General features: G+C 31.7%; 1 protein-coding gene and 1 long non-coding RNA gene across 2 annotated transcripts; both read right to left on the reverse strand.

Moving 5' to 3' along the window:
• Positions 1–796: 796 nt before the first annotated feature.
• LOC145334114 (uncharacterized) lies at positions 797–9671 on the reverse strand. The gene is made up of 3 exons (XR_013884713.1): positions 9601–9671; positions 7559–7684; positions 797–930 (listed from the first exon to the last, which is right to left on the reverse strand). It is a non-coding gene; the product is annotated as an uncharacterized LOC145334114 (long non-coding RNA).
• Positions 9672–14186: 4515 nt separating this feature from the next.
• On the reverse strand, positions 14187–24569 carry LOC145333307 (uncharacterized). Its single transcript, XM_080178432.1, has 11 exons — positions 24479–24569; positions 23550–23623; positions 23083–23130; positions 21885–21913; positions 21229–21310; positions 20622–20676; positions 19636–19751; positions 19163–19222; positions 16143–16198; positions 15495–15576; positions 14187–14322 (listed from the first exon to the last, which is right to left on the reverse strand). The coding sequence occupies exons 1-11, from the start codon at positions 24515–24517 to the stop codon at positions 14187–14189; spliced, it is 777 nt and encodes a 258-aa protein (XP_080034558.1). The 5' UTR covers positions 24518–24569.
• Positions 24570–24721: the final 152 nt, after the last annotated feature.

The raw sequence follows: 24721 nt of genomic DNA on the forward strand, positions 1-24721 counted from the left end.
GATAATATATTTACAATAAAAACATTCCATTTTTAGTCAAAATCTGAAAAAAATTTTAGTTAAACTTTGCATGTGTGAGCAGAAAATCATACGAAACTACAGCGGACGCAGACTTCTGATTGGCTGGTAAAGTTGAAAAAAATCTTTTGAACGATTTTGACTATAAAAATGGGTATGTTTATTGTAAAGATATATCAGTTACAGGCATGTGTAGACAGATAGAATATGCCAAAAAAAACTACCTCATATAGTAGAGACATATCAGTAAGTCTCAAAACTTTGATCCAGCTTGTGAAGGATCAGTATGCGTCCTTTTATGTAGGCACATCCCGAGGTCTCTGGTCTGTCTGTAGGAGAGTAAATCCACCAAAAATGCTTAACTGCTCTTCTAATAATTTAAAAAAAGTATCTTAGAGGTTTTAAAATCGAATTATGACAAAAGCAATAAAAATATCATGGATAAGAATACCGAGATTTAAAGAGCATTTGTTAAAATAAAAATAGACTTACTGAAGACAAATATCACTAAAATATATATTATTTCATTTATATTATGCTTGATGACTAACAGACTGACGGTGAATGTAAAAATTAAAATTGCTCAGCCAAGAAAATCACGTTTTTCCCTAAATGTTTTAAACGGACAGACAATTTCGAATTATAGAGTAACTTGGCTACTGAAAACATGCAAATAATAGAGATAATTTAACTATGGTGTTTTGATTTTCCTAAGGCTTAACAAAGACAGACCAAAAGGGTTATAGAGTAAATTAGCTACAAAAAAAACTACCTAATTAAATAATTGATAATTACGAGGACCCAACTCTGTGAGGCAACTGGCGAAGGGTTATTATGCTTCCAAATGTAGGCACCACTTGAGGTCTCTAGTCAGTCAGTAAGGGGGTAATATACCAAAATCAGTTCATCTATCTGAAATAAGAAGATCTTTAATAACATTCAGGATTTAATTATTATAATGTTCCAATGCTGTAGGCCTGACAGTCAACGGACAGATTTACTTGAAGAGTAGCTATGCGCCCCATAATAATAATGTTCTTAACATATATTTGAAAGGTATATCAAAAATATACTCTGTTACTTGCAGAATCGAACTGCAGAGCTAAAAATACGAATTGGCCCCCAAATAACTTTCTTAGGAGATTTTAAAGTTTATCATTTTCTATAGATTGAGAAATTTTTTACAGATAATAAGTGTTTTTTATTTTGGGGTAAAATTCCTGCTTACTAAGCATTTTTCTTCATAATATTATTAAAACATACTAATAGTAAAAAAATAGCTCTTTTATTTTATTTATTATAATTTATTGAAAGTTAAATATGTAGAATATATGAATGAATTAACATACAAACTATGAAGATTCAGAAATAATCAAGAAAAAAACTTGGTATTATCCTCTTAGAAATTTTTTTTTCAATATTGAAAATTTGAGTACGCCCCCCCCCCCCCCCCCCCCGACAGTGAACTTTGAACTCTGGCCGGAGCGCTCGGCTCCCTAGCCTGCCTAGCCGCAGCGCTCGGCCCCCTTGCCTGCCTAGCCGCAGCGCTCGGCTCCCTAGCTTAAAACCTAACCTAACCTAAAATAGTTGTACGTCGGTAGTCAGGGGGGGAGGGGGCTGGGGGGGTACAAAATTGAAAAAGAGGATAACGCCAAAAACTTGAATTCTTTAGATTTCAAAAAGAGTGTTTCACAGAGTGACTTATTTCCAACATAATTAAATAATTTTTATTTGATTTAAATGTAAAGAATGAAAACTATACACATAAAAGGTACATACTTAGAAAAAAAAGTTTCAATAATCTTATATTATATCATTTACTAAGTATATTTGCGATAACTTTTATTTAATGAAATCTTCCAATTTTTAACATTTACAAAACGGCCTGCTTAATTCCATCAAGATTCATGACAGATCTATATAGGAAATAAACGTCTATATATGAGCTCGAGTCTTCCAATAGTAGAGTGTTTAATACTCATAGTGCTCCAATAATCCGTAATAAACTCTCATTGACCAGATCGATAAGACCCATTATTTTACTCTATGAAGAATAAATTCATTTATTTTATTTCATGTTGCAATTTGAATTATATTAAAGTATTAAATTTCTATTCATAAAATAGAAAATTTGAATTTATAAAATAGTAAATCAAAGAAAACTTACTTTTAGCATAATTTGATACTAGCAGCGCATCTGTAATATGTTCAGATATTAAACTAAAATTTAAGATTTAACTAGATTTTTTAACCCTTTCAGGACGATAATTAGAAATATAAAATATTAGGATCCCAGAATATTTTTTAAAAAGAGAGGCAAAATTATAAATATGGTTTTAAAAAAATGATGAAATAAAAAAAAGACTGAAAAAAAGAGAAGTGAGAGAGAGGGACATTTAATCTTTAAAAAATGATGAAAAAACAAAACTAAAGTTTTAGTAATCTTTATGTGTAGTATCATAATATTTAGAGAGAAACAAGGATGACAACATCCATAAGTAGCGAAGCACAAAAAATAAAATCATGGATGGTAATACCTACAAGTAGATTTAAAGTGTATTTATTAATTGATTTATTGGAGAAAAAAACATGAAACACTGCTTTATTTTATATAATGATGACGGTCAAAGTAAATTACATAAAAGATGCTCATAACAATAGGAAAAATTATTTTGATACTGATATCCCCAAAAAGTTTTAAAATTGGACCAAAAACACCAAACAAATGGGGAAATATGTAAAACATATAAAAATAGCAAAAACCTGCTAAAAGGCAGTCTGACCGTCATGCTTGTTTTCTTAAAACAACAGGAAATTTAATTTTTAAATCCTTGACTTAAAAAAATTTGGAAAATTGGACTATATATATCAAAGGTATAAAAAAATTTTAAAATAGCCAAAAACCTGCAAAAAAGAAGTCTAACTGTAATGGTTGTTTTCTTTAAACAATAAGAAATTTAATTTTGATATGTATAACTGAAAAAAATAAGGAAATCGCACCATAAACACCAGAGATATGGAGAAAACTGTAAAAAATACAAAAATAGCCTAAAACCTGCTAAAAGGCAGTCTGACCGTCATAGTTGTTTTCTTTAAAGGACAGGAAATTTAATTTTGATATCTATAACTAAAAATATTTTGGAAATCAGACCATAAACACCAAAGATATGGAGAAAAATGTGAAAAATACTAAAATAGCCTAAAACCTGCTTAAAGGCAGTCTGACCGCCATGCTTGTTTTCTTAAAACAACAGGAAATTTAATTTTTAAATCCTTGACTTAAAAAAATTTGGAAAATTGGACTATATATATCAAAGGTATAAAAAAATTTTAAAATAGCCAAAAACCTGCAAAAAAGAAGTCTGACTGTAATTGTTGTTTTCTTTAAACAATAAGAAATTTAATTTTGATATGTATAACTGAAAAAAATAAGGAAATCGCACCATAAACACCAGAGATATGGAGAAAACTGTAAAAAATACAAAAATAGCCTAAAACCTGCTAAAAAGCAGTCTGACCGTCATAGTTGTTTTCTTTAAACGACTGGAAATTCAATTTAGATATCTATAACTGAAAAAATTTTGAAAATCGCACCATAAACACTGAAGATATGGAGAAAAATGTGAAAAAACAAAAATAGCCTAAAACCTGCTAAAAAGCGGTCCTACCTCCATTAATGTTTTATAATTAATTGTGCTCCTTAATGATGGAAATGTTGTCAAAAAAATTCCGCATTCTATCTTTTATAGGAGCTGAGTAAATCCCATTTCCCTCATAGAGTTACGGACTAACTGACGGATGGGCGGACAAAGTGAATTATAGAGTAGCTTCGCTACTAAAAAGAGAGAAGGAGATAGAGAGAAAGAGAGAGATTAATATTCAGGGATAGGCCATTGGAAGAAAAAGGTTATATTCAGGGATAAGACAATGAAATAAAAAAGGTTAATATTCAGGGATAAGACAATATAATATAATTTTTTAGGTGGTGCCTGCACCATCCATTCACTAGTATTAGTATATGAGAGCCAAATACATGTTAATACAGAAAAATAACGCATCAAAGGAAAAGGCCTTAAATTATCCTAAACTGTCAAAAATACATTAACAATTGATATTTTGTTTTTAAAAGTTTCCTTTTTGTATAAATATAAAGAAAATTTTAATTTTTTCTTATCGTCTATGGTGAAGCCATGGCTGCCAACACAAAAATATTAAAACCGTATTTTAGTTCTCATTTCAACAATTTCTAGAGTTAAGATGAGTTTTATACCTTAAACTTTTTTTAAAACTTGATTGACAATCGAAAACCTTTAAATCAACACATTTATTAATGTCTAGGAGTACAGCTCTTTACCTGGAGGTCGATTGTGGAAAAACCCTTGCCTAATATCAAACTTTTTTTAATAGATGGAATAGTCTATACTTGAGTAAATTATGGTATCAATTCTAGATTGGCGACGTTATTCTAACTAGTTCTATAACTGATTAATATGTTTCTAAAAATCTAGCTTCCTTTCTTTGAACTTCTTTGTACTTGTTTTTCTTGTCAAAATGATATAATGATTTAACAAATAGCTGTTTAGGCCTTCCTAAACAAAGATCCAATGATTGTAATGAATATAAGCCTCATGATATGCTTCACAGCTCAATATGATTAATACAAATTATAGTAAATATTACAAATCTTAAACGGCAACCATGATTTTACATCAATTTCTTTTTAATCTTAAGGGCATCACTTTAATGGATGTTGTCATCCTTATTAAATACAATTTAACAATGTATTATTTTTTTAGTAGCAAAGCTACTCTATAATTCAAAATGTCCGTCCGTCTTTTAGAGACAAAAAGAGGGAAACATCATTTTCTCAGCTCCTATAAAAGATAGAAGGCTGAAACTTCTTGTAAACGTTCAATTAATATGGAGCATAATTAAGTATAAAACATCCATAGCTGTCGGACTGCTGTTAAGCCGCTTATATTTTTCACAACTAATTTTATCAATGTATTATTTCTTTTTAGTAGCAAAGCTGCTCTAAAATTCAAAATGTCCGTCTGTCAGTCCGTCTGTTTGAGACAAAACTGGGGGGGGGGTGGAAACGTGATTTCTCAGCTCCTGTAAAAGATAGAAGGCTGAAAATTCTTGTAGCTATTCACATAAATATGGAGCATAATTAAGTATAACACATCTGTAGCGGTCAGACTGCTTTTTTTTTCTTGTGATAACCATAATCAGCTCTATAACTCCCTTTGTCCGTTTGTCTAATTCACAATAGATTTTGTGCTTCGCTACTGTGATGTTGTGAACCTTGTATTTTTATTGAACAGTATAGTGTCAAAATTCAGTATTTATGAGTGGATTTGTAATTTAAAACATTTAAAATGACTCCTAGTCTTTATTAAACTTAAATAAGGGGGAGGGGGTTTGAACACTTTCACAGTAACAGTGCGCTCTGAGGCCCATATACAAGATAGAGCTCTGAATTATAATACTATGGGTCAGTCTAGAAATATTCTGCAAAACTTTAAATTTTGCGGTTTGGCGGCTGACCACTGGTGCAATTATTTAGCTAAACTTGTAAAATTGAACATGCAATCTTGTTTTTTGGGGTTTGTTTTGGTTAATTATGAGAAAATATATCAACAGTAACAAAAAACTGTTGAGCTGCCAACAGTTTTTCGTTACTGTTGATATATTTTCTCATAATTAACTAAAACATACCCTACGGTTTAAACAAAATTAATTTTAAAGTAGCTTCGCTACTGTAAAGTTGTTTTCATGCATAATGTATTTTTTTGTGTCCCATTTATGTAGGTTTAACAGGAAGGGATAGTTCATCTGCCAAGAGGTAATAAGGGAAGATTTAGCCAACCTTCCTGGATATCCTTTTTTATTTATATTACCTCATATATTTAAGACTATTTGTTAAAACATTTTATCATTTTGACAAAAAAAACAAGTACAAAGAAGTGCAAAGAAAGAAAGCTAGATTTTAGGAAACAGATTAATCAGTTATAGAACTAGTTAGAATAACGTTGCTAATCTAGAATTGATACCATATTTTACCCAAGTATAGACTATTCCATTTATGAAAAAAAATTTGATATTAGGCAAGGGTTTTTCCACAATCGACCTCCAGGTAAAAATTACTTGTGAAGAGCTGTACTCCTACATATTAATAAATGTGTTGATTTAAAGGTTTCCGATTGTCAAGCAAGTTTAAAGGAAGAGATTAAGGTATTAATCATGTTATAACTCTGAAAAGTGTGCGTTTTAGAACAAAACTAGTATCTTCTCTTCAATGTGTTAAAGTTGATGGCGTTGCTAAAGTCAAAATGAAAAAAAAATTATTTTGTATTTTTTAATGACTAAATAAATTTTTTTTGACATACTATCAATTATTTATGTATGTTTAACAATTTAGGATGGTTTTTAGGCATTAAAAAATATTTCGTGAGTTCTATAATATTCCAGTCATTTTTGTCTCATATGTGATAAAATAAATTTGTTGTATATAATACATTTATCTACATCCTACATATTTAAACCTTTACAGCCAAATTTTATGTGTTTTAAACGGGTATTAGATATTAAATTTGTTTATATTAATTCATTGATATATCGTAAAAATATAATTTTTAATGAGTTTTGATAGATGAAATCAAAAGAACTAATTTTACTCTATTCTAGAGAACAATATTTATGAAGCAAAATTCTCTAAAAGATGTGAATTTTACCCCAAAATAAAATAAATTTAATACCTGTAAAAACATTCTCAATCTATAGAAAAAATAAACTTTTAAATCCCCAAAGAGTGTTATTTTGGGGCCTATTCATATATAATCTCTGCAGTATGATTTCCAAAAATACATAAAGGGAAGCAATCATCCTATCTAACCCATCCTAATTCTGAAAATATTGAATGTTGTGATATTTTGTTTTTGTATAAATAAACTTGTTTATAGAACCTCTGTGTTATTGGAAATTGAAGTGAAGCTTCCCTATTGTTACAAGAGTGACATCCGCCAATCGTGTTCACCAAAATCTGCTCATCTAATCTAAAAAAAAGAGATCATTACTTTTTATGGATACTTTTTAGGACAATTTATCATACAAAAATCAACAATCTATCTTCAATAGCAAAAGAAAAAATTAGATCAAAAAACTACTTGTCCTTTCAGCACAAAATTCCTTAAAATTTCGAGAATTAGACAATGAACAAAGAAATGTGGAAATAAGAGAGAGAAAAAATAAATACAGTTTTAAAGCAATTTAAAATATATTTAATAATATAAAAATAAATATTTAATAAATAATATAATAAAAATGAATATTTAATTAAAAATATTTATTCTATATTCTATAATAGCAATTAATGGATGTTATTTACTTAAATATGCTACATAATGCTGGAAATGTTGTCAAAAAATCAGCTTTAATAATGGAGATAAAATCACATTTAACAACTTTGTGTCTAATGGAAGGACAGGCGGACGGAAGGATATTTGAAATTATATCGTAGCTTTGCAACCATAAATACCTTTGAGTAGAGATAAACTTTGTAAACAGTGAACCAGCTAGTGAAGCATAAATAGCAGCTCCACCTTAAGTCTCTGGGCTGTTATTTGGATAGTCATGCACCAAAACCCTCAAGAATTAAGTCTACCTAAAAATGAAAATCTGCAAAAAAAATGTCAAAGAAAATAATAGAAATATATCTGTATATTGAATCCTTAATAAAACAAGAATAGTTTTCATAAAAACTGATGCCTTTTTTAAATGAAAAAAAAAGATTGATGTCCTTTCATATAAAGATATACAGTAAGTTTTTTGAAAGCAATTTTATCCCACTTGTAGTTATCGGATTTAATGATTAATGGCTTTTTTCGTTTTTTAAGAAAGTCAAACTGTTTTTAATCTATTTTTAAAAGGTATATCTGATACCTGTCATATCATACTGCAAAGCTCAATATATAAATAGGACCCAAATAACTTATTTTTAAAAGTATTTTCAAAAAGTATGTATCATATATATATATGGTTTTCATTCTTTTCATTTTGATTAAATACAAATTATTTAACTACATTGGAAATAAGTCACCTTGTAAAAACACTCTCTCTGAAATTTAAAGAATTCGAGATTTCTTATTGGTTAATTCTGAATCAGACTAGTAATAGTTTGTATGTTAATTCATTGATTTATTGTAAAGAAATATTTTTAAAATGAATTCTGATAGATGAAATCAATAGAACTAAGTTAACTCTATACTAGAATACAATACTTATGAGGCAAAACAATCTAAAAGCTAAGAATTTAACCCCAAAATAAAAAAAAATCCCTTCTGTTCTGTGAAAACCTTTCTCAATCCACAGTAAAAAATAAACTTTAAAATCCCCCCAAAAAGTTACTTTGGGGCCTATTGGTATTTTTAGCTCTGCAGTATGATTCTACTAGTGTCATAGTATATTTTGATACACTTTTTAAAATAGGTTTAAAACAGTTAAATTGTATAGTTTTAAATCTTTTTATTTTAATTAACCCTTACAGATCGGGGGGGGGGGGGCTCCAAGAGCCCCCCCCCCCTTTAATTTTTCCATCTCATTTTTCGTAGGTAAGATGGAGAGCTGTGACTTCATGACTTTTTAAGTTTAGTAATTATACGTCGGCAAGAGTAGATTTTATTAGGATATGTGGTCTGTGTCGGTCGTGGTGTCCAGTTAAAGTCGGTTGGGTAGCACCAAAATTAGAAAAAGTTCTAAATAAATCTTAATTTCTAATTTTTTTAGATATCAATGACCTTCTAAGAAAGGTGGTGTTATGACAGTTTGACCGCTCCCTGACCGACTTTATGACCGATTTTTGTCCGGCTTTTACTACAGACATATATCATGAATATCGTGGCTTCTATTACAGCTAGAGACCTATAATTTTTTTTGGTAAATTCTTGAGCAACAATAAACAGATAAAAATATTACTTGGCGCCGCCAACCGCCGAAAATGGCGGTTTCCGTTATTTGCCGTTTTTCGGCGATTACCAGAAAAAGTAATTTTTTTGTTATGATAAAAAAAAGTTCGTCCTAAAATTTGGTCATCCTAGCTGCAATATTGGCCGCTCTACAGCTGTTTTAAAATTTAGCGGCTGGCCGCTAAAAAGCAGCTAAGGAGCGGTCTGACTGCTATGACTAGAAAAAGTAATTTTCTCTAAAAATACACATGAACCAACAGAAAAAAAATTTACGTCTTTATCTGTAACAGGAGCCGAGATAGAGGGGAAGCCCCCCCCCCCCCCCGATGTGATAAGGTGGGAATTGGGGCCCGATCTGTAAGGGTTAAAAAAGGATTATTTAATTATATTGGAAATAAGTCACTTTGTGAGAACACTCTTTTTTTAATTTAAAAAATTCAAGTTTTGTTATTGGTTAATTCTAAATCTTCATAGTTTGTATTTTTATTGTAAAGAACTAATTTTACTCTATTTTTAAAATAAACAAATTAAAGTAAAAATAACTTGCATTGTCCATTGTACGATCACTCTTTGTATACCTATGTAGTAATGCAACAAAAATAATTATGCAACTTACATAAGTGTGTAGGCAGGGCCTGGGCTAGACCATTGCTCCGACTTGGTTGGTTTGCAGCTAAACTAATACTGAGTCACAGATGACACTGAGTGAGTAGACTATACTAAATTACTACCTCCCCTCTCTCTTCACTGCACCAAATACTAACTTTACTACACTGCCCTCCTGCGTTTTTAAATATAAAGGTGCGTTTTAGAGGTTTTTTATAATATTACTTACTAACTAGCGGATACGCTAATGGACGGATGGGTAATCAGGGTTAATTTATCTTGTAATAGTTATAAATTACCTTCCATGGACCTATAAGAATCTTCACTTTTAAGGAGAACCATATTTGTCAAGCTGTTAGCGAGATCGTGTGCTACAAACACACAGAAAGATAGACATTTTTTTACTTTTATATATCGATTAACTTATATCGTTTAACTTAAGTAGAATAAAAGAGGTTACAAAAATGCTTTTAAAATTTTTAACAGAATGACCCTAGAACCCACGATCAACTTGTAGGTATTTCAACAGAAAACGCAATACCATATTATAAACTAGAACGTTGTGTGTGTCTGTGTTTCCAATAAGATGAACTACAACATTTCAACATTGCAATGTGGGGCAAATCAACAAAAAATATCAAACAATTACCAGGCCTATTTAAGGCTTCGGTAAAGCAAAACTTTTGGGGTTAAAGAACTCATTTATCTACTGTTTAGACACACGGAGAGGTTGTCAAGAAACTGAGCTTCTCTACAAATAACTATTTCTGTTAATTGAAGAAAAAGAAATTGTCGATAAATTAAATTTCAACTTTTTTTTAGAAAACACTGAAAAAATTTAACCTATTTATAACCTATTTTAATATTTTTAGCATTTAGAAATTGAGATAAGCCTCCCATGGGAGCACGGGGAGGGGGGGGGGGCTAGGCAAACAAAACAAGTAATGGCAATTATACTATGCCTGCAAAGAATAAAAATTAAGTTCCTGGCCCGCAAAACTATTTTTGCCACTCTGTGCAGTGAATAAAATTTATTTATACATAGCATTGTATAATAGACAGCTTTCCACGGATAGTAAAGCAAAAATTTAAAGATTAATTCCAGTTTTGTTGGCCTTGAGGGGCCGAACATTGTCTGCAATAAAATACCATGCATGATTTATTTCAGTATGGATTATAAATGGTTCTAATTCATCCGAAAATAACTTCAAAAAATCAATAGATATCTGTTTGTGTGTGATTTCAACATGAAATGCAATATATAATAATATCTATATATGTGGGCTGAATTCCAATGAAAACCGTAAAAAAAAATAGAAAAATGTTTGTCTGTCTGGGTGAAGCCTATGATCTTACTCTTATAATATGTATTCCCACCCAAGGACGTCCAAGATTTTTTTATTTGTGGGGAAGTAAATAAATCTCAAGATGGTTGGGGGTAAATGGTGCGCGAGGGAAATCCCCCTTCCACATAATCTTTTGAAGATTGTAATAACACCTCCCAAAAAATTTTTCTCCAGAATTAAAAATTTTTAGGAGTGGGGGGGGGATGTGGGAATTTGTTAAATCCCTAAACATTTCAGCTGTTTATCTTTTATAAGAGATGAAAAAATCACGTTTACCCCACTTTGTCTATAACAGACGAACGGACATTTCTAATTATAGAGTATCTTCGCTACTAATAAATAGTAGTATCTCAATTTCTTATACATGAAATCATATCACAATAATAAACTAAAAAATATCTCCCTAACTGATGGAACAATATGATTCGCCTTAAAAATGTAGCTTCTCATAAGTCCTGTTAAGGTTTATATCTAGTTTTGGAAGGTACCACCATCCTGAAATTTTCCCAAGAGAAACTTCCCTAGAAAAAAAAGATTTCAATATTTACTGAAATGTTTGATTGTGTTGTGTCATCTATTTTATGAAAGCTTTACAATGACGTCATGGATCCTGGGATAATTTTGGACTAATTTATTTTTAGTTTGAAGTCTTGGATTTATTTAGGTATTTTTTCTGCTTTCCCTACCCCTTTTGAATTAACAACTCCTATATGCTAGAGGCATGAAGTTACGAGATGCTAGCAAACTGTAAATTCAAAGTTTAACTTAATGGAAAGTGAGCGTAATATTTAATTTTTTTTTTTTGGGGGGGGGGTAGGGGCGGTAATTTTTTATTGGGGAGGGGGAGGGGAAGAAAAATAAAAATTCTTTCCAAAAAATTGAGTGTGCCGTGCCTATTTATAGACTAGCCCACAACTCATTACGTTGATCTGTTATGCTCTTTAGAACATTAAATTTCTGTAGGTGAAAGGTAGAAGGCTGATTTTACATGCGTAGCTTCTCTACAAGTATTCCTTCCCTCACTGACTGACTAACTTCTTCTAACATCAAAATTGTATACCGCTTTAAGAGTATATAATATGTAGCATATATGTATTAGATCTAGACAGTGGCGTGCGAACCGAAGGGGGCATTTAGGGCGATTGCCCCCTCCCCTATCGCCTAAAACATCTGTTGCCGTCGGACTGCTTTTAAGCAGCTTTATAGCCGCTTTTACTTTTTACAACATATGTATTTTTTACAAAAAATACACGGCTGAAACATCTTGTCAATATATCCCTATATTATGCACCATCATTAACCATTAGGTATAAAAAATCGATGGTAGTCTGGCTGCTTTTAAGCAACTTTCAACTTTCAATGAGAAAAAACTTATTTTTAAGTTTTTGCATATCCTTTATCTTTCTTTTCTTTGTTATGATACCAAATAATCTGCTCTACAACTCACTTTGTCTACTACATAATAGATTTTGTGCTTCGCTTCTTATGGATGTTGTCATCCTTGTATTATTATTCACATTGAATGATTCATCTTTTTACATTTACACTATTTGTTCTTTTTTATTAGTAGTGAAGCTACTCTATAATTTTTCCGTCTGTCTGTTAGAAACCGTTTACAAATGATCATTCAGTATATAATTTACTTGGTACGTGGGTAATGTTCTGACGGTCATTACACATATATTTGAAAAGGTTAATTTATTCGATTGCTATTCTAATAATTTAAGTATTAAAGGGAAATATCCATTTTCTAAAGCTTATATGAACCTGGGACGGCATAAGGCTATTCAATTTTAGATTAGGGTTTTAGGAATTTTCTGCCTACTCCTTCCTATATAATAAGAGATTAAATTTAATGATAAAAAAGTTTTTAAAAAGAAGGAAATAAGTTTATATATTACTTTAAACATTACTTAAAACCAGGAATAAATTATAACCAACAAACGAAATTGATCACCTACACCTTATAGACCAGTGTAAACAGTAAAGTAAAAGCATAGAGGAGGCACGAGTTATGTATGACTCTACTCACAGGATGGGGAACCTGTGCTAATAATTAATTGGGACTGTGAATATCAGCTAAAAGCGGCGGAAACACAGCCAAGTGGGTACAAAAGAACAGAAAGCAATTTGATAGCAGACGAAAAAGGTCCCTACCAATGGGGCCAGGAAGTTGTCTGGATCATACATCTATACTTATGCATTTATTGTCTAAACCAAACATTTTAGTGGTATTGCCGTATTGGTTTAATATTCAAAAATTCAAATTTACATCTTCATAGTTTTATGTATAACAGTTTTCTGTTATCTTTTGAGCGCTGCTCATGAACATAACTTTAATTTTAATTTTTGATAACTCTTAAAATAATCAAAAACAGTTTAACTTATCTTTATTTCAAATTTATTTGTTTGAAAGTCGTCGTGATTATTTCATTTGAATTTGAAAATTACAATAATAGGAAGATTGTTTTCTATGTATGGCTTCGAAACCGATTAATTTCCGCTGGTTTAGATCCGGTTCTCAGTCATAATGAAAAATCATGTATAGAATCGTATTACAGACAAATTTTTACGAATATATAATAAAAATGATAAACCTAATACCATTTTATGTTATCTTGGGTATTTGGCTCCTCAGTGCTAACAAGGCTGGTTTTAATCTTATAATTTTTCATTTTAATATCCGCGGAAAGCATTCTGTATAATATTTATATTTAGATGTTAAATCAAAGCTTCAGGGAAGACTTTTACAATGTCTGATGTCATCAAACCCAAGTAAATGTAGATTTCCGTCTGGAATTGAAAGATTTTTCTTGTAGAATATTGAATTTTTGGTAGCAATCTCATCTTTCTCCTAGGGCATCATAATATTCCTTTATTTAATTTGATGCAAACAGAGGGGACATTGGGTTTTGATTACACTAGTACCCAAAGTTTTATAACCGAGTTTTCTTATTGGATGGCCTGACCAATGATTTTCAAGATAAAATATCACTCTTGAGTCACTCTTGAGTTAAAGGGTGTTAAAAAAACAATTGCTTCACTTTTTTCAATATAAACCCTACAGTTTTGGTCAAAAACAAATTAATAATGACCTAATTCATTCTCAAGTAATGGCAATGAAAAAACAATTTTGAATTTTAAATCTACTCACCTCAATTCTCTTATAGGAGGATTGAGGTAAACAGTAAAGACAGACGGATAGACATCCTGTAACTTTTATATAAGGATGATAATTTTAAAGTATGGCTTAAAAAGGAATATAGATAGAATCCTGTTTAGGCGAAGATTGCTGACTGATCTGACCAGTACTAATACGAGGCTGGGATACAGTGGGCAGGGTTGGCTGGCTTACTCCTGCATCCATTACGGATATACTCCTAAATCTAGATATTAAAGTAAAACAATAGAGGAGGAAGGGGTTAAATAACTGTTTGTCCCTACCCCGTGGACCCTGTGCCAACTATTAATAGGGTCTTTGAATATTAGTCAATAGTTTGTGAATATTAACACAGCCAAGTCGCTGAGCAATTTGCTAGTAGAACTAAAAAAATCCCCAACATTTAATCCAGGTAGTTGTCTTGGTTATACATACATCTACACTAAGAGATATAAGTTTTCCGGAATTGTAATGTAGGGAGTAGATTTGAAATCTGCATCAAATTTTAAGGATTTTTTATAAAATTCGTTTTTTGTATAATTTTTTATCTAAAAGCGGAAATACAAATTAAGTTAATTAATTTTGGCATCTGTGATTGGTGGATTTAAAAAATCTGCGCTCTGATTGGATGTCGTACATCATTCAACCAATTAGAGCGCAGGTAGTTTAAAATCCACCTATCCTATTGGTCAAAATTAATTAACTTAAAATGTATTTTCGCTTTTAGATAAAGAATTTTACAAAAAACGAATTTTATAAAAAATCCTTAAAATTTGATGCAGATTTCAAATCTACTCCCTACATTAAAATTCCGGAAAACTTATATCTCTTAATCTACACCTAATAAGGAAGAATCTAAGAATTAAACAGCCTTTGTTATAAATTAACAATAACTACAATAATTGGTATATTACAGGGATCGGAAGCCTCACGTAAGCCGCGCATAAGCCTCAGTTTTAAACCTGCTTGTGAGCAGAAAAAAAAAATTTAAGAAAGAAGGATTGTCTACTAAAGAGCCGTTTTATACATCCAGCTGAATTTTATAGTGATAAAATCACGATTTCACTGAGGCTTACACGCGGCTTACGTGAGGCTTCCGATCCCTGGTATATTATATAATATCAATAGATAGTCCAAGAAAATATAAAATGCTTTTTTTTTGCTAAGAACCAACAATCATGATTATGTCCATAGGTGTAGCGAAATTCAAGACAAACTAAGATCACTAATACTTGAATTCATTCATAGTGCTCAATAAGGACATACTTATATATCAAAATTTAATTATAGAGAAGCTATGGCGATTCTAACATGCCTAACCTAACGTGTAGAGCTATCCGTAAAGGACGTACAGACCTTACCTAAGTGTAGAAAAGCTTCGCTTTTAAATAGAGATACCTCAAGGCAGGTGGGTAGGGATGCGTAGCATTTATATTCATTTTCCTCACTCTACTAACTATTCTCTTATTATGCATTCTCTCTAGAAAAAAGCATAAATGTAGTGTATTATATACAGTTAAAAGTTAACTCACAAACAAAATAATAATTTTTCTGAACATAAAAAAAAGAGGTGGAAACTAATATTATGATTAATGTCTATTGGCCTTTGGGGCCAGCAAAAGAGGATTTGTCGAACAATATTTTTTCCTCCTATAGAAATTAACAATGTTTATTATACCATACAATAAATATATGTCATATCATAAGCAGAACATAATCGGTGCAAAAATAATATTAGTTAAACATAAGTACTTTTAAATTGTTCTTTTCTGCTTTTTTGCACTCGTTATATCAGTTAGCAAGAGCTTTAACAACAAATGGACGTACTGACAAAACAATATTATTCTATGAATATGCTATTGACTAGGTGCTGCGCCCCTTGAAGCCTCTAGAGGTACCTTCCCTTTTTAAATCTTCAATAACCTTTAGGAAGCTTTTCTGTAAAGGAGAACCATGTCGGCTCAGCGGTTACCAAGATCTTATGCTTCACACACACAGACAAACATCCCTTTACTTTTATGTAAGAGAATAAGGCTGCTATATTACCAAGTTGTAAGGATCTAACTGTGTCTTCGTCTGACTGGATCACCACAGAGGACGACCTTTAAAACAATCATTTCAAATTAAAAGGAAATTTGTAAAATAGAAGATAGTTACTTCTCTATAGTGTTATCTTTATTGATGTACTAGAGTTGGCTCGATGTAACTATCTCGCTATTGGCTAGTTACCTATTATGATCTTATAGAACAATTTTGTTGTCACCCTATAAATAGAAAATATAGAAATAAAATTTTAAGATAAGATAATTTTCTTGGAAAATACTTGCCCAAATTGGTTTTACATTTCTTAGAATCTGAATAATGTATTGACATGATTTAATAACCAATTTAAAATTTAATTTACTAACCTTTATAAACTGAAATTTTAATTCATACACTTTATTTCACTCTCTCTTTAGATTTAAAAAAAAGACAACATCAAATATGTTTTTAAAAACATGAGGGCAAGGGGAAATATTTTATTTCAATCTTGTATACTTTGGCATTTAAACTGAGACTGTAAAACATATATATATGTCTTATGATTATATGGCTCTTTTGTTCAATCTTATATACTTTGACATTTAAAATAAGACTGTTGAACAAATACATATTTCTCATAATGAAATAGCTCTTTTGGTTAAGGCGTCAGGTTTCAGATGTCTAGGATGGTGGTTCAAGACCCACCATTCAAACAAGATTATTTTCAATCTTATATACATTGGCATTTAAAAGAAGACTGTAAAACAAATATATATGTTTCATGCTGAAATAGCTCTTTTGGTTAAGACATCAGATTTCAGATGTCAAGGAGGGTGGTTCGAGACCCACGGCTGAAACAATATTTTTTTCAAGGTTATATACTTTGGCATTTAAATCGAGACTATAAAACATATATTTATGTCATATACTTTGACATTTAAAATAATACTGTTGAAAACAATTTCTCATGATGAAATAGCTCTTTTGCTTAAGGCGTCAGATTTCAGATGTCAAGGAGGGTGGTTCAAGACACACCACTGAAACAATATATTTTCAATTTATATACTTTGGCATTTAAAATAAGACTGTTGAACACTCACACATGTCTCATGCTAATTTAGGTCTTTTGGTTAAGACAACAGGTTTCAGATGTCAAGGATGGTGGTTCAAGACACACCACTGAAACAAAATAATTTTCAATGTTATATACTTTGGCATTTAAAATAAGACTGTTGAACATCTGCATATGTCTCATGCTAAATTAGCTCTTTTGGTTAAGGCAACAGGTTTCAGATGTCAAGGATGGTGGTTCAAGACACACCACTGAATAGATATAATTTTCAATATTATATACTTTGGCATTTAAAAGAAGACTGTTGAACACTCATATATGTCTCATGCTAAATTAGCTCTTTTGGTTAAGACAACAGGTTTCAGATGTCAAGGATGGTGGTTCAAGACACACCACTGCAACAATATTATTTTCAATTTATATACTTTGGCATTTAAAATAAGACTGTTGAACACTCATATATGTCTCATGCTAAATTAGCTCTTTTGGTTAAGACAACAGGTTTCAGATGTCAAGGATGGTGGTTCAAGACACACCACTGCAACAATATAATATTATTTACTTTGGCATTTAAAATAACACAGTTGAACAAAAACATACGTTGAAAACATATATATTTCTCATGATGAAATAGCTCTTTTGCTTAAGGCATTTCAGATGTCAAGGAGGGTGGTTCAAGACACACCACTGAAACAATATATTTTCAATTTATATACTTTAGCATTTAAAATAAGACTGTTGAACACTTTCATATGTCTCATGCTAAATTAGCACTTTTGGTTAAGGCAACAGGTTTCAGATGTCAAGGATGGTGGTTCAAGACACACCACTGAATTAATATAATTTTCAATATTATATACTTTGGCATTTAAAATAAGACTGTTGAACACTCACATATGTCTCATGCTAATTTAGCTCTTTTGGTTAAGACAACAGGTTTCAGATGTCAAGGATGGTGGTTCAAGACACACCACTGAAAAAATATTTTTTTCAATCTTATATATTTTGGCATTTAAAATAAGACTGTTGAACATTCACATATGTCTCATGCTAAATTAGCTCTTTTGGTTAAGGCAACAGGTTTCAGATGTCAAGGATGGTGGTTCAAGACACACCACTGAAAAAATATTTGTTTCAATCTTATATATTTTGGCATTTACAGTAAGACTAAAACAATAAATCTACAAAACATGCAAACCCCTGTAGTTGTTTTACCACTGATATTTGGTTTAATGGATGCGAGATCGAGTCTCACCAAAAACAAATTAAAAAAATATTTTAATATTTTAAGTGACTTTATAATGTATAATGTAAATGATTAAAAATATTTTAAAATTTTGTATTACTTATTATCTCAGACATTGAAAATTAAATTTGGTGTTTGGGTAGTTTTGAACTGAAACCCCTCTGAATGGAACTTCATCTCTACCCCTGAGCTATGGTGACAGACATGGAAGAATGTGAAATTTTTAAGTATACTATAAGAAATAAGTTTTTGTATACATTGTCTATTTTCACAACTGATAATTGGTCTCCAATATAGCTTATTTATAGAATGTTGGTTTCCTTATCTGTATGTCGCGGGTTTGAGGCTCTCCGAGAGGGGCAGGGATTTTGTTGTTGTTAAAAATTGGGAGTTTCTGTGTAGTAAAAGTTGTTGCAAATATAGGTATTAAATAAACATGTGTTTCTTGAAAAATGAGTATCTACTCATTTTGTCCGTCCATACACTATACAATGTGGTACTTGTTTGTATTTTCTCGGCTATTATTAAAGATAGTTGTCTGTTTTCTTACAAAGATTTCTGTGCCCAATATTCTTTTTGCCCTTTAGTCTGATCGTCTATTGTTGTTTTTTGGTCTATTGGCTTTGCATAAAGACAAGAAAAACCCCGTCAAATAAGACGTATGAAAAACAAATTCTAAATAGTTATAGAATGGCTGCTCTACAAGAAATAAAATTTTAAAATCACCTTGTTTTTAGTTTTTGAATTGTTGGGCCTGGATATAAACTTTTTACACTTTTACTTGAACTAAACAAATATTATTTTTATTGTTATTTTTTTCATAAATAAGATCACGAAACCTTTCATTTTTTCTTATTAGTTTTCTTATACAGAAATCCAATAATAAAAAGTATTATTTATGCCTGTTTAATAAGATCTCGCTAGCCACTAAATTAATTGTTCAGTGTTTAGGGGGGGGGGGGGGGTGATACCCAAGTGTAGGGAGGTGTAGAGGAACGGACTCTAAAGGATGTGTAATGTGTATCTATCACAATTAATTTTTCCAGGGGTGGGGGTGATACAAAGACTGCACACCTCTGTTTAACATTAAGTACTAGGATAGCTTTATGCTATTTTTCTGCCCTTCCTACGTATACAAAGACTATTAGATGCTAAGGGCACAGCCGATAGCGTTTGTGAAAGAAATAACAATTACTTACCCTTCGTTTGGAAGGACAATATCCAATGAAACCTGTTTGATAACAGATAATTTCTTAATTGGAAATCTTTTCTTCCCTATTCCTTTGGTTTCGTCTTTTTCTTGTATAATAACAGGCTGAAATATTTTAAAGCAAGGATGACAACATTCATAAAAGACACAGATCAGCAAAAAATATTAATAAACAATGATTGTAAACACTACGCCCCTTGAGGCATGTATGGTAAATTGATAGAGGAGGGGGGGAGGGGGCGTGTGAAAAAATGACAATAAAAAAATTGAGGTGAGGTTCATTTTTTCAGTTGCAAATATTCTCGGAAGGGAGGGGGTACCCTCTCCCAAAATAGTTATAAACTTTCCCTTGACATATAAGAAGCTTTACTTTAAAGAAAACCATATCGGTCCAGTGGTTGTGAAATCTTAAGCAACAAATAGACAGGCAGACATCCTGTTACATTTAAATAAGAATAAATTTAGAAGTGAGACTGAACTAAAAATCAATAAAAATTTTTGAAATTATGAAATTACTTAGATTTTGATAATACAGTTAATACGCTCATAAACATGGGGGCTTCCGGCATTGTTACATTAATCTTTTTGCTGTATTTTTTTTTATATAAATAGGATGATTTTAACATATCTATGTACGTTTGTTATCAAAGTTATCAGAAATGATACACCAATATGTAGATCACCTATGCTTTTCATGAAATTGATTTTGATAACAATATTAACAACTGTTTTTCTTGGGTCAGACTGATTGCAATAAGAAAATTGATCTTTATCTCAATAAGGTTTTTGTTTTGTTTGTCCGTTAAGATCTTATTAACAACTGCACCAATTGAGTTCTCCATTTCAAGAAAGTTTACATAGATCCCGGGATGGTTGTAGGTTATTCTTTTGAGCCAACAAATGAGATGTAATAATACAGTAAAATATTCACTCCCTTCTGGGTTGGTGAATAAGTAATTCTACCATTTGTCTCACCTGACTACACGAAGGAGGAGGTGATGTGCGTGCTGGAACAGCTAGTACAAAATTCCTGTCAAAATTTATCTTCAGAATTAAGGCTTTTACGTCCTATCGTTGTAAGAATGAGCTAGATCCAATAAAGAGTCCTTGCTTGTTTGTATATTAGAGTTAAATAACTATATGTCTCCTTCCCAAGGATCCTGTGCCGACTTTCAATTGGGTCTTTTGAATTCAACGAATAGCGTCGGGAATATAAACACAGCCAAGTCGCTACAAAAGAGCAGAAAGCAATTTGCTAGCAGACGAAAAAATCCTTTACAGGGGGATCCATGTAGTTGTCTGGTTATACATCTGTTATACAGCAATATATATACCCCCCCTTACTTAAACGATAGGATTTATGATAATTATAATGACAGACGCATAAAAATAATTTCGCTATAATATAATTATGTCAATTATATGTCAGCCATGATCTCCTTTTATCAAAGCTTTATTGTCGACGTATTTAAAAAAAAAACATTTCGATAATATGTCAGCCACGACCATTTTTTACAAAAGCTAAATTAATTATAGAGCAGCTTGCTTATATAAATTTGACAGGGATGTTTATATTCCTTGCATTGTAGCTACTCCATGTACAGGTGCAATAATACTCTCCACGTCCATTTCAGGTATCGGAGTTATGGCTCGTGAGGTTTCTTCTAAAATTGAAAAAATATTTGTTTATCAGAGCAGAATTATCTTGTCAAATACCACATACGGACGCGGCTGCTGCCCATGACACTCTAACGTCAGGTAAAACAACAAAGGGTAACTAAAAGGTCCAATTTCTCTGTCCAAACACCCAGGTAATTAGGTTAAGTAACAACAACATCTATTAATGCACGACCTTTGTCTGAAAGTGAGCTTGCTAATAAATTGCGGCTGTTCTTAGCCAAGGTATTTCCCCTACTATAACTATTAATGTCGCTCATCAACAGCATTAGGACATTTTTAACGTTTCTAGTTGTGACGGCGGACTTTAGTCGATATTCAAATCCATTAAGCCACAGTAGCGGGTTATCCAGCAGTTACTAAAAAAGTTCAAGTTTAAAAAAATAATTATTTTCAAATTTGTCCTTTTTGGAAATGATTTTTCATAAAATAGTATAGTTGAAATTCTTTTTATTTCTGCTCTAGTTACGAAAATTATTGTTATTTGCCATTATGAATTTGAAAAATTCTTTAATTCTCCTTGGGGCCGACAAACTAAATAAATATACATAAAAAGCTAACCTGCAGTATTAACCAAAGATAAAATTGCTCTAAAACAAGAAATATTGATAAAATTACATTGACTATTAATTGTTATCCTTATACTAAAGTAACAGGATGTTTGTCTGATTGTCTGTGTGTCTGTACCGAAGGGCCTCGCTAACCGCTGAACCGATCGGGTTCTCCTTAACAGGGTAGCTTCTCATAGGTCCCGGGAAGGTTTATAACTATTTTGGTGGAGGGTACCACCACCCTACCAAAAGGAATCACAATAAAATCGAAAAAAAAATTAAATATTTCCGCCGCATAGTGTCGCTAGCGTAGTCGCGCTGCGTAGAGACATCAATTTAACAGCTGATAACATAGACAAATTATTTCTCAAATTAGATATTTAAAATAAAAAACAAACATTTAAATGCCACTCGAGGCCTCTAGGGGCGTAGCCGCTAGTTTTAATATAACATATTGGTTTAGTTATAATCAAGTGCGGCCGTTGATGGTTTAGCCTATAGCTGTGCCAAAAAGCTTACAGAAAAGATATTTTTAACTATAAGATACTTACTTATTTACATTAAAAGCCAAAACAGGTTTGAAATGATATAAATATATATTGATTTAGAGTGACTTAAAAATATGTATGTAGATAATCACGAAACCTTAATTTGATTAATCTTGTAGCATAAACGCCATACTAACGGAACAAGTAAATTTCATACAAGAGGCTTATTGTTACAGGGAAGCTTTATTAAAAATTTCAGCTCTATATCTTGAATAGCATCTGAGAAATTCCCGTTTCGCCAATTATGTTTCTTACACTTAGACAGGTAAAGGGACAAAGTGACTAAAAAATCAGCCATGTGACCTCATAAAAATGAGCTAGATGAGAGGAGAAGTTGGAAAGAAAACCCCTAAAAAAACGATGGATAATCCCTCATTTATATGACGTCACATGGCTGATTTTTGAGTCACTTTGTCCCTCTGCATCAGGAAAGACGAACGGACAGATACTTTAAAATATGAAATAGCGTAGCTTTGCTATTAATAATGTCGAAATATTCTTGCTGTGCTGTATATTTGACTGAAAAGTTAAATTGCACTTCTTGTCTAGGGGAGTGTAGAAGAGAGATTTTAGGGACTTCCCTCCCTTAATTTTGCCAAGGGGGGGGAGGGCGGGGGGGGGGGGGTAGAAACACCCTTCCTACTGCACGCCTCTACTTACTTATGAGCTTCTTTATCTTGTATAATTCCTTTCTTTCTTGTTCTTCCTCTAAAAATAATAACTTTCTTTGTATAATTAATTAATAGTTCATTATCAGCAATAGGGTATAGCCAACAAACAAAATTAATTGAAAATGATATTTTGATGGCATATAAACTGTCGTCTTTATTACGATATATTGCACCAAAAAATCACGAAACCTTTTTGAATATTTATCGAATTAATTTCGTTGTTGGTTTCAGCTGGTTCAGTATACTGATTCAGTTGAATAAACATAATCTCTTATTATTTGGCCTAAAAACTTTTTAATTTGCAAAAGGGGTAATTTTGTTTTTCGTGATTGTTAGTTAACATTGAATGAAACAAGTATGGGTAATGTATTTGCCTCTTAAATAGACTAGACAATGCTTATGACATCCACACAAAAGTTGTGTAATTAAATGTATTAATTATGAGTAAAGCTTTACCTGCCTCTAATAGAAACTCTGTTTGAAATCCAATGAACGACAAAGTCCCAACCTTTAGGTGTTGTCACTGTTGCCTAATACATAGAAGCTTAGATTCTAGCGGTTGCGATCCTAGTATCTAGGGGCTCTGCATTCAAAGGAGTAGCTTATATAGCTTTAAATTTCCAAGAATCAAATGTGAAAACTGATTAGCCTATAACCATCCCGGGACATATGTGCAGCTTACCTAAGATAGAGAACCCAATTAGTTGAGAATTGATTGAAATCTTAAGCTTCAGACAAATTACTTACTACTTTAAATAATAGGATTACCTTATAAACGTTTTAGGTATACCCTAAAATTTTGATCTTATTCTTAAATATCGTAGGCATGTATGAGGTATAACCAACAAGCGAAATAAATATAAAAAAATATATGGGGGGCAAATGGAGAGGTCGTCAATTTTACGATGTGTTGCCCCCCAACGAAAGCTGAAAAACACGTATTGGTTTCGTGATTTTTCCGAATTAATTTCATTGTTGGTTTAAGCTGTATCGTAGATCTATAATGGTAAATAATTTAGTAAACTTAACCTTAAAAATCCTCTTTCATTAATTGACATTTCCTGAAGAGCCATTCGGTAAAGTGGTTAGAGAGATATTAAGCTTCATACAGACCGACAAACATCGTGTCTGTATGTACTTGTAGCATAATTCACTTGGAATAAAAATAAACTTGTACTAAGCTTGAATCTTAAGGGATAAGACAATGAACGAAATTTTGATGTACACACCCTGTGAGGATAAGCAGAGTTTCCCCTTCTAGATAAAGATTATCATTTGAAATATAATTTAAACCAACCAATCAAAACAATTTTAAAAGCACCAAAACATTTTATAAACAAACCTTTTTATAATTTACAGTCCAATGTCCCTGTCTCCCTGTTTACCTGGTCAAAGTTAAGAGTATATGCCCAGACCATCCACATCCTGTAGATACTGTACAACCATAGCAGACAAAATCCAATACTAACCCCTACTGTTCCTAAATAAAGTCAAGAGTATAGCCTCAAACCATCCACATCCTGTAGATACTGTACAACCATAGCAGACAAAATCCAATACTAACCCCTGCTGTTCCTAAATAAAGTCAAGAGTATAGCCACAAACCATCCACATCCTGTAGATACTGT

Source organism: Acartia tonsa, chromosome 12 (genome assembly GCF_053477335.1).
Source record: "Acartia tonsa isolate MP-2025a chromosome 12, ASM5347733v1, whole genome shotgun sequence".
NCBI classification, from domain to species: Eukaryota; Metazoa; Arthropoda; class Copepoda; order Calanoida; family Acartiidae; genus Acartia; species Acartia tonsa.

Excerpts from the sequence above, each read along its gene's own strand:
- LOC145333307 (XM_080178432.1), bottom strand. The coding sequence starts at position 24,517 with ATGTGGATGGTCTGGGCATATACTCTTAACTTTGACCAG. Across the intron at positions 21,311-21,884 it reads ATCTTTGGTTAATACTGCAG|AAGAAACCTCACGAGCCATA; the intron begins GTTAGCTTTTTA and ends TTTCAATTTTAG. Across the intron at positions 19,752-20,621 it reads CTCCTCCTTCGTGTAGTCAG|CCTGTTATTATACAAGAAAA; the intron begins GTGAGACAAATG and ends AAAATATTTCAG.